Source organism: Centroberyx gerrardi, chromosome 13 (genome assembly GCF_048128805.1).
Source record: "Centroberyx gerrardi isolate f3 chromosome 13, fCenGer3.hap1.cur.20231027, whole genome shotgun sequence".
NCBI classification, from domain to species: Eukaryota; Metazoa; Chordata; class Actinopteri; order Beryciformes; family Berycidae; genus Centroberyx; species Centroberyx gerrardi.
Window position 1 is genome coordinate 18,187,561 of NC_136009.1, and position 10,915 is coordinate 18,198,475.

General features: G+C 41.6%; 1 protein-coding gene across 1 annotated transcript; it reads right to left on the reverse strand.

Annotated features, from left to right (window-relative positions):
- Positions 1 to 1,406: 1,406 nt before the first annotated feature.
- mylk4a (myosin light chain kinase family, member 4a) lies at positions 1,407 to 10,616 on the reverse strand. The gene is made up of 15 exons (XM_071926527.2): positions 10,107 to 10,616; positions 7,164 to 7,301; positions 6,603 to 6,699; positions 5,723 to 6,182; positions 5,290 to 5,347; positions 5,022 to 5,226; positions 4,563 to 4,668; positions 3,834 to 3,927; positions 3,240 to 3,349; positions 2,768 to 2,909; positions 2,522 to 2,592; positions 2,282 to 2,410; positions 2,022 to 2,174; positions 1,820 to 1,898; positions 1,407 to 1,460 (listed from the first exon to the last, which is right to left on the reverse strand). Exons 1-15 carry the CDS (start codon positions 10,614 to 10,616, stop codon positions 1,407 to 1,409), a joined length of 2,406 nt encoding a protein of 801 aa, XP_071782628.2.
- Between the last annotated feature and the right edge of the window lie 299 nt (positions 10,617 to 10,915).

Below are 10,915 nucleotides of genomic sequence, written 5' to 3' on the forward strand. Positions count from 1 at the left end.
TTTCTAAATAAAACAATACAAATAACTGATAAGACTTGAATTGTTTTATTATAAATTAAAAATGTATTCTCTTCATACACACATGGACCAAGCAGAATGAAAAAGTTAGACGGGACATGGGGGAAAAAGCATGGGAAAAAGTCTTTCGAACGACATTTTCCTATGGCTGGGACTAGCTGGGACTAGCTTCATGTATACTATGTTTAAATAAATAACATTATAAAGTGCACAGACTACAGCTCATGAAACCAACCACATAAATTCCAGTCAGCACATACATACCATACACATCCTACAGCATTTCTATGGTGTCTATCCCCTAAGATGTGAGAAAATCTGAAACTTAATTTACTCTGTTGCACCTCTTCTATGTAGGCTTTAATACATGTGTTACATTTCAGAATCTATTTACAGTTCATGTCAGAGACAAATAACACTGAATGACAACAGCAAATGAAAGGGGAGAAATGCAACACACCTTGTTACGATCATACAGTACAACTCATGCAGTGGCCTTCATACAGTAGCAGTTGAGGTACATTTCTAAACATGTAAGTTCTTTGCACATCAGCAGAAAATGAAATGGACAGCAGCAGCAGACAATCACAGCACACTGTGCGAACCTTGTGGTTGGTGAAAGACGAGTATGGAAAGAGAGCTGACGAGGATGGATCACCGGACGGATATTTGAAAGTGAAGGAGCGAGAACACTGCGCACGTTCAACCTTCAAGGTAAACGTGTCACACAAAATCTACTTGATATTACACGCCCAAGGATATCTAGGTCTGATTATGACATTAGCACCATTCTGTAATGCCATACACCTCTAGCATTACAGCTACGAATTCAACATCACACGAGGAAAAGACGTTTTCAGGAAAGTACAGTATGCATGATGTGATTATCCTCAATTAAACCCATACCAACCCAATCCCCTTCCTTTTGTATATTGCTGACACTTTCCTTGAATAATTGCATTAACATAACACAGTGAATCACATGTCAGGAAAGGGTCAGTAGGGTAAATTTCGGTCAATGCCGCAGGTCCACAGGTAGACTAAGCTCTGGTAATCTACATGTACAGGAGGGTTGGTCCGAGTGGCCGCAGCTACAGCCATCACGTCATCGCAAAGCCCTAGAAGTGACAGTATGGAGGGGAAAATTTAGTTTCAGAGGGCCACCATCACCATCTGTAACACACGGGCATCTCTTTCTTGCTGCTACCCTGCACAAAATTTGAGACATGCTTCCCCCTTGTGGACAGTTTGAAAGCATTCCTCTGAGGGTTGATTCAGTGATATTCTGATCTCTTCTGACAAACATACAGATTTAATTCAGACTATAATGAGTCAAACAGTCTAACAAATTTGATTTGTGAGTTTCATAATGAAAAGAAAGACCTACCTTAAATATCTGTAGGAGGCACGCATGACGATCGCCGTGATCTGCACATAGTTTTCTGTGAAATAAAGGAGGTCAGCAATGAACACTATAACACATAATAAAGATTGAAAGTCTTCCTCTTTCACTAAATATTATTATTAAACATATGTCTAATCTGGTTAAAAAATTACATTTTATTTACTACAGTGTTGATAATAATAAAGAATATTGAATAGCATTTGCATTCTACTTTTTACTGCCACACAAAAAGTTCAGCAATTAAAAGCCGAAATGTTAGTTCTGTACAAGTCCAAATTCTTGTTTATTATTTCAGTATTAATTGGAGGATTCAGTGGTTTGAGTTTAACAAAAGTGTAGAGTATCTCAATTTATTTATGAGAGCTAACAATACCAGGCTGAGAGTGTGTACTCTACCTTTGAATAAAGGCGGTGATGAAGGACTGGGTCAGACAGCCAAGGATGTCTCAAGGCCTCAGCGGCTCCCATCCTCCAGCTGCAGAGTGACACAATGCCACAAGAATTACTCAGAAATATGACTAAGTTATTCATCTCTTGCTCTTGAAACACAAAAAGAGATGGACAGAAAGAGTGAAAGACAGAGACAGAAGATGGATACCTTTTATTGGGAACAAGGAGTTTGGCGATGAAGTCCTTGGCCTCCTTGGAAGTGTCTGTAAACTCTTCTTCCTCAAAGCTCCACTGACAGGCCAAGATATTATTCAGAGTCTCATTGTCATCGTCACCAAGGAAGGGACAGAGACCACTGAGGCTAAGAGGAAGAGGCAGGCAATCATTAGTGTGTGTGCATGTGGGTGTGTGTGTGTGTGTGTGTGTGTGTGTGTGTGTGTGTGTACATGCGCATGTGTGCTTACTTACAGCATGTAGGTAATGACTCCCAGGCTCCACATGTCTGTGTTGAACGACACAAAGTCGTAGTTGATTACTTCAGGAGCAAGAAACTCTGGGGTGCCGAAATTCACTTTCAACTTCTCCCTTGGTTTATATCTAAGTGGGGACATCATGTAAGACTGTCATTGTCTCAAACTACATTTTCATTTAAGCTGTCAATGGAAGTGTTAACAATAGAACTAAATTGATGTAAATACCAATACTTACATTCTGGCAAGACCAAAGTCGATGATCTTGATCTTATTTGTGAGTCTGCTCACACATAGAATGTTCTCTGGCTGAAATTCATAACAAAACAAAATAAATCATTCAATTGATTGATTGATTGATTGATTGATTGATTGATTGATTGATTGATTGACTGATTGACTGATTCAACTATGAGATTTTGTCAATTCTGTTCCCTGTTACACACAGTCTGAAACAAACAAAAAAAATCTCACAACAAATCACCTTCAGGTCTAGATGCAGGATGTACATCTTGTGCATGTGCTGCAGGCCTTCACAGATCTGCCTGATGAACACCACAGTGTCTAACTCCATCAGAGTGTAGTTCTGATCGATGATCCTGTCAAACAGCTCCCCTCCATCCACACTGCGGCAACACACAGATGCATTAAAATCTAAACACCCAGAATCTAAATATCATTTTTAATCTAAGGTATTGTTTTGACTATTTTAGCAGAATTGTCTATATATTTATAAAGATACATTTGTTGAACAAATTCAATTAATAATTCAATCAATCATATGTAATTGACAATTCATGCTAGGCATGACTGCTCTAGTCCCCACAAAATGGACAAAATTTAAGAAAGTCAAGGACAGTGCTTTTACAATCCAACTTGTCAGCGTAGCATGTTCCAAATGTTGTTTTAAATAAAGAAGAATGTACACTGAAAAAAAATGAATATAAGGAACATACTATTCAAGTACAAGGATGATGTCGTTCCTGGACTCATATGCTGCATAAAGCTGGATCAGGCTGGCATGGTCCAGTTGATTCATGACCTGGATCTCATTCTTCACCACTTCCTACCAAAAACACAGACGCAGATGAGCACAGACTCAGACTCAGACTCAGACACAGACACAGACACAGACAGACAGACAGACACAGACAGACAGACAGACAGACGGACAGACACAGACACAGACACAGACACAGACATGCATAGACACAGAAGGAGACGAGCAAAGACACAGACGCAGACAAGCATAGACAAACAAGCATAGATGCAGACACAGACAAGCGTGCACACATGCACACGATGAGAGGTGTCAGCTGTTCCCAGCTATGAGACAATGGCTGTCCTTATAGGTCAAATATTTCTCACCTAGGTGAGAGGCATTCCTTCAGCTTCTGTTCCAAGTGGCCTTGGGGCGCTACAGTATGTACTAAAAATTGTAACTGGGCCCCTGCTTTTTATAACATGTAAAATAGCCCTCATAGACCTATTGCGGTCATCAAAATAGGACTAATTAAATTATCGTTATACTGTATGTTATTGTGCTGTACCTTCTCTTTCTGACTCCTGGCTTTGATGATTTTGGCTGCCAAAGTGAGACCGGATGAGTTCTCAACGCATTTGTGCACCTGGCCGAAACGACCCCTTGCAGAGAAAGAAAGAAAAAGATTATCACTCTGTGCTCAAGTCCAGATTTCTGCAGCTGCACCTGTTGAGCATCCAACCCCTTCAATGTAAGCATAATCCCTGATGGAGGTCAGAGTAAGAGTTGCCAACTCTATCACCTGCAAGTCACAAATCCTAGAATGTTGCACACTGGGACACTCCCTCAACAAAACAGGTGTTAAATAGAAGTAGAAATAGTGTTTAACTTTTTTTTTCCCATCCTCACTGCAAATGCAGAGCAAGTTTTCTTCAAACAGAGAAGTTTTAGGAGAGTGTTTTGTTTTATCAGTTATTTCATTAAATCTGAGTAGGGCTGCCTCTCCTCTTTGAAGATTCGGATTAACACTTAGTGATTAGCTACCAGCTGGCAATGGGGATACGGTTTCACATACCCCACAGTCCTAAAGTAAAAATAACTGCCGTGACTCTGAAGTTATGAACCAGGGGAGAGAAGAGAAGTGAGGAGGGGGGAGAGTTACGCAATTAGGCTTTATGGGGAATTGAGAACCTCTTTCTCACTCCGTCTTTGATCTGTGTCTGATCAAGTAGCCATCAAGAGCTTTCGGGTTTTTTTTAACATTACATTTAGATTTGAACAGAAGTGCAGTACTTACCCGCCCAGGATCTCCTGCCGGTTGATGGTGTAGAAGTTGTTGATCTGGTTGGGCTTGGCTGAGACAATCCGGTGAATAAAGGGAGCTGCCGGAGGAGGAGTGGTGTCTAAAGGAGGATGTGAGAAAATAAATAATCTATTTTAATAAGATGGAGGAGGGTGAGAATATAGAAGCTTTGTCGTTAATCAGTCAGAATGTGGCTTTAGACTGACTGTCATGACTGTTGTAATCAAGTTAGCATGCCATGTGTAGTAAGGTGCTATGATAAACATGGACTACAGACACACTTGTAGATATTACACAGAAGTGACTAGAGGACCTAGTTCTAGACTAACACAGAGGCTTTAAATTAGTTGGCTACATACCACTGTACTCCAATTCTGTTTGAAACATAATCAACTACAATCCCCAAGTAAGCATTCTAGCGTCCTCGATGGAGATAAAGTTATCCAGACTCACCAATAAAGTAGCGCTCAGCATCTTCATCATCGGTCCTTTCTGTATCACTTTCCTCCTGCCTCGCTCTCTCCACTCTCTGTTTTAGCTCCACTTTGATTTCGACTCCATCTGCCCTGAAGACGGCCCAGCCCTCGGACTCGAGGTTCTGTTCATCCTCCTCCGTTTCCTCCTCCTTCTCCCTCTCCTCTCCCTCCTCCACTCGGCTCTTCTTGTGGTCCTCCTCTCCAGGTTCCTCCAGAGTCACATGGCGCTTACTGCTGGTGCTGGCCTCAGCCATCTGGTCCTGTTCAGCCTCCGGAGGTGGGGAGGCACCTTTGTGGTCATCACTGCTAGAACAAAGTAGTAAGTGAGTTTTTGTTGTTGTATTTTTAACCCTAATCCAAAACCCTTAAACATGTAGGTAATTTGAATCAATTAAATGTTTGGTTGACTGAAATAAATAGACGTGCTGGGCCAATGCTCATAACAAATATGAAAAAATATGTATGGTTCAATTTGCGTGCAATGAGTTTAATTGCGGGCATCAATGGAGTACTAAAAGGCTGGGGACATAGTCACATAGGGTTGTTTTCATTAATAGGAATCTCTTAAAAGCATATCTTAGATCCAAATAAATGAGACTCTAAGGCACCGAATTACTGAATTAGAAAGAAAGTAAAACAAAATGAAGGGATGAGCTTAATATTTTAAAAATAGACTACCTCATAGGAATGGAGTCTGTCTGAGCATCATGGGAAGCAGGGAGTTCTGGGGCTTGCGCTTCTGGTGAATCTTCCTCAGCAGCGGCACCTTCCTCTTTCTCCTTCACCTCTGGGATTTCCAGCTGCCCCTCCTCTTTCTCCTTCAGTGCATCCTCTTCATTAAGCTTGGATTCCGTCTCCTTCGCAGCTGCCTCCCCCTCGCTCACCTTCTGCCCGTCCTCCTCCTCATCAACCCCCTCGGGCAAATCGTCTTTCTCAGCCACCGGAGCTTTGGAGTCTTCGCGGAGGTAGTCCAGCAAGTTGCAGCTAGAGGAACCGAGCTGCGGGTCTTCAGGCGACACGCCGGCCTCCAGATCCAGACATGCAGGGGGGAGCTGGTGACCTGATTTCTCTGCATTCTCCTTGTTGAGTTTCTCTACATCTTCTAGAAGCAACACCTGCTTCTTCAAGGAGATAGTGTCTACAAAAGGTCCAAACAGAAGAACATTGTATTCAGTCTCACAATCAGTTAATAATGTAAACTTACCAATCATACTGACATGCGGCAACACTGACTGAATACTCTTGTGAAAGATAAAATGGAATGGAATGGCATGAGGCTGTCTAATATTTCACCCTGACCTTCAGATCTTGGTTTCTGTGTCACAGTATACATGTTAGTAGGTTATAGCTGTATATGTGTGGCAGATGACTGCTCTGACTGACCAAGTACCTCTCATGGAGTGGAAGCTCCGAGAACAAATCCATGCTCATGTTTATATGTTGCACTTGTTGTGAGTGCTGCTGCTGTGTCTCTCAGATTAGTTTGACTGGCCGAGGAACACTGGAGTTTAAGCATTTAGATATTTGTGTAGAGGGAATTGTGCGTTGATTCAAGCACCTGCTGTGTCTGGGGGCTTCTTCTTCTTTTGAACTTTCAGACCCTTAAGGCTCAAACAGGGCTTCTCCTTCCCGTCTTTGCCTTTGTGGTCTTTCAGCTGTGAAATACAAAGTAGGAAAAAGTGAAAAGGGAGATGAAGACAATGAGAATCAATCAATGAATGTGTATGGAGTCAAGTAAAATATTGATATCATCACTGAGAAATGTCTCAGTTTAAATGTTTTCTTAAAGGAATACTGTAGCATTTTGAATTTGGTAGGTTCTTCTTCAGCAGAAATTTGCAACATTTGGTTTTTTTTTGGCACAATGTAATCTTGCATGGCTCTTGTGTGGCTACAAAAGATTGCTCACAATGCGACAAGTTTCTGGTGAAGAAAAACAGCAAAATAAGCAAAACGTCAAAAAGGCATCCCTTTATGCAAAAAATATTTTGGGGGAAGAATTTGAAACCAAACTGAATCCAAAAACGCTACAGCTTTACTACAGCACAATGTGCATGCACATAATACATAAATAGACAAATGCAAATACAGATATTAACAATATGTGCAATGAACCTACAAAGTTTCCACATTTACGTGAGGCGAGGAAATGCTTTGGTCCACGGAGCTTTATCTTGGGAGAAGCCTCTTGAGCACTGGGTTCACATGCAGGAGTTATCTCTTGAGTCCCTTTAGCAGCTTTATTAGAGGTAGTGGTCTGTTAAAAAGACAAGATGGCAAAGCTTGGCAGGGTTACATGCATGCACATGGAATGGAAGAGATGTCATGTGTTAAGTAAGGATGTCAATAAGAGTGAGAGGTAAGCGATCTGATGAAGGTAGTTAGAAACAATGGTCATAAATAATATGTACACAACGCTAGAAGTGAATCAAATTAATTAAAGAATGAATGGATGAATGATGAATGGATGAAACAATGAAGTTAGTTGGCGACATATTATAAACAATAGCGTCTCTGTTGTCAGGGTATAGGTTAGCGCTCTCTTGCTCTTCTCCATGCACACATTGACTTGGATGATGGCATGCCTTTGATTATTCATAGCAGATGGATAGACAGAGTGGCAGGGCTGTGAATTTATAGCTTATCACTTGTCATACTCAGTGATGGAACGCAATGCTGACCCTGAGCGGAAAATATTACAAGCGACCATAGGCTGTTATTCAAATTTCGAAGCAGAGGGAACTCACTAAACACTCTGTGATCAGGTTAGCATGGAAAGAAAAACAGTCTTGAACGCAGGGTCTCACATTTGTTCTCTGAATGTTGTCGTGAGGTAAACACAGTGCCGCGGTGAAGCAGCGGAGATATTTTGAGTGTAGAGTTTCCACTGTGACAGCAGTGTTTTCTGGAGTACAAATCTCTGGTTGGGAGTTTGGAGACTGTGTGTAGGGGCTAGAGTAACACAAGTTACTAGACAGACATCTCACACCTCTGGAGGTGGAGGGAGATAGAGTGACCACCTGACAAGCGCTCTGACGACAACAGAAATTCCTTGAAATGAGAGTCACACGGAAGCCATCACATGGGTATGTGGTCATTAATCATAGGGAAATAATATGGCCATATAATTGTTGTTGGAGAGTTTAGTATAATTCAAAATGGAAAACATTAATTAGCTATAGAGTAAATAAATAATGCAAATACAAAAAAACTGTAACTGTACCATTGAAAACTCTGCACTGTAACACGTGTACTATGTATGTACTTCCTCTGAAATGTGACAACGTTCCCACATGACGTCTCAACTGCACTCTAGGTGAGTCTGCTCTTTGCTCGCAGATTATAGATGAAAAAAGATACCACTCTGTCATCTGCAGCCATGCAAGTGATGCGCATGTGCTGCTGATAACCTACTTTGGAGTATCTGTAAGTGCAGCTCATGGCTCTACTGCCAAACAGCACTCACTGACCTTCAGAGGGCCACTCTCTGCCTTATGTTTGGATTACGAGAGCGGCAAAAACCTCAGGTTTGTTTTGGAGGCAACTTTAGTGCCACAAAACGCCACAGGAAATGCCTTTAAGCCCCAGGAACAAAAACAATGTAAAGTTGAATAGCTACATTTCCCTTGTTTTTGGCAGTTCAGCATCAGTCAAAGCTGAAATTTAAGACATTAAGAATTTAAATTTGACATTTGACATACCAGTACAAAGCTTTGTCCCTTAGAAAGACCATCATTCTTTAGAAAGACTCTACACAGTGGAGCTATTCATCCATTAAAACTCACTGACATACTTACTCATCTGAACCTGTGCCAACAATTCTGAAACACTGCACGCAGTGTTAAATACAGACCTTTACTTGAACCTCTAAATCAAAGGTAATTCAAAACCGTTATCTTGGCAGGACCTCCAAAAAGATTATAATAAATGGTATATAGGTAATAAAGGTAAATAATTTGTAGAAAGATGCACTGGATGTGTATTCAATCAAATGCCATAGACTTTAGGTAATACCCATCGCTAAAAGAAGGGACACCTAGCAATGTAAACATACTGTGTCTTTAATTGAGTCTTAATTTTCTGTGTTGTAGATGTTTAATTCCTAAAACCCTCCCGTCAGCACATTACGCAAACATAACATTGACCATAACAAGGACAGAAGTGAGAGAAAAACTAATATTGTGCACACAATAGATAGATAGAAATGTAGATAGATAAAGTGAGCTACAGAGAGAAAGAGACCACTAGAGAGAGGAAGGGAGAAAGACTGACTCATCACAATCTGTTGACACCTGACTCCTGACTAGCTCTGGGGGTTAAGGCCCTTTTAGACCACAAACACTGCCGCCCCACTCCAAAAACAGCATTTCTAAACCTGGCCACTTGCATTTCACCCCTGGCCTCACACTGGCTCTCTCATGCCCTACGGGGGTCCCACAGTGTGCCTCATGCCTAGGAAGCCATGTTGCATGGAGCATGGGTAGGGATGCAACATAGTAGAAATAGGAGTTAAGCTGCGGCTTTAAATGTGACGTGAGTGACCAAATTATTCTGCATCATTTTAGATAACTGTAAATATCTTTCTTAATTACTTTACCTTCAATCATCAGTTGGCCAAGTCAAAGCCCACATTACCTATTACCCATTCTGTGGGGAATTCAAAACACAAGCCAAGCCACATTTCTAGGTAAGAGAACTCCTCTTGAGTGGTCAGCTTTGCTGCTATGATCATTTTCATGCATATAGTGCCAAGAACATCAAGATGCTGATAAGACCTAATGATTCAAACCCAGGATGGAAAACATGTCATATCTCTTCCAACATTGTAAATAGCAAGAGTAGTGGCCACACCTCCAGGCACTTCAAAATCTTAAACTGGCCATATGTTAAACCCCAGGGCAATGTGTGGTGGCCCAGCCTATACACTGAAACCTATTTCTCCAAAAGCTATTTCTATACAAAAGCAACATAATCCAGCCACTTCACATTTCACTATAAATACACACTTAAAGCGGAGATCATTTTGGAGTTTGACCATGTTAGTTCAGGCTCCTAGTCTCACCTTGTCAGCCTTCTTGGCTTCTTGTTTGCCTTTATTGTCTTTGGGTTTGGAGGCCTTTCGAGCGGCAGGGCCTTTGAACATCAGCTCCATAACCTTGGAGCTCTTCACCGTCTCTCCAATGAAGCTGATCACCTGCTGCATGCTGAGGACCAGTTTCTCCATCCCTTCAAGCTTCTGAGCCTGCTGCTCTGAGCGCTGGTTAACAACCGACATGATGGAGCTCATCTCCTGACACATCTCCCTCATCTCTCCTCCCAGGACCTGGGTCTGGTTCACTACCCTGGGTGGCACATGGATCTCCTCCTTGTCAACCTTCAGATTCTCCATATCCCTTTCGATGCCATCAATGTCCTGAGACATCCCATCTAGTCGGTTGAGGACCTTTTCTTGGATGTTGATGAGCCTGTCCATCTTGCTACTCAGCGACTCGATACGATTTTGGATGAGGTCAAAGCTTGCGCTGTTGCCATCTTTCTGGTCTCCCACTGTGTTCATGACCATGGAACTCATGGCGCCAGGTGAAATAAAATCACATTAAGTCACCCACTTGAGAAAAAAAAAAGGACCAATAACGTCCGTGCAACAGACGGAAAGACTTTTTCAAAAAACGTAGCCAGCTCTACCCTTCAATGCTCCCCTTCAGTTTGCAAACTAATTAAAATATGGAAAAGTAAAAGAGAGAGAAAGAAAGAAAATCCTCTTCACAAAAAAATGACTCAATTCCAAAATCCAGTCACAAGCAATGCAGGCTTTAAATCTCTTGTATGAAACTGTAAAGAAGACTTAAAGTAAAGTTGCCTCTTTGAGCT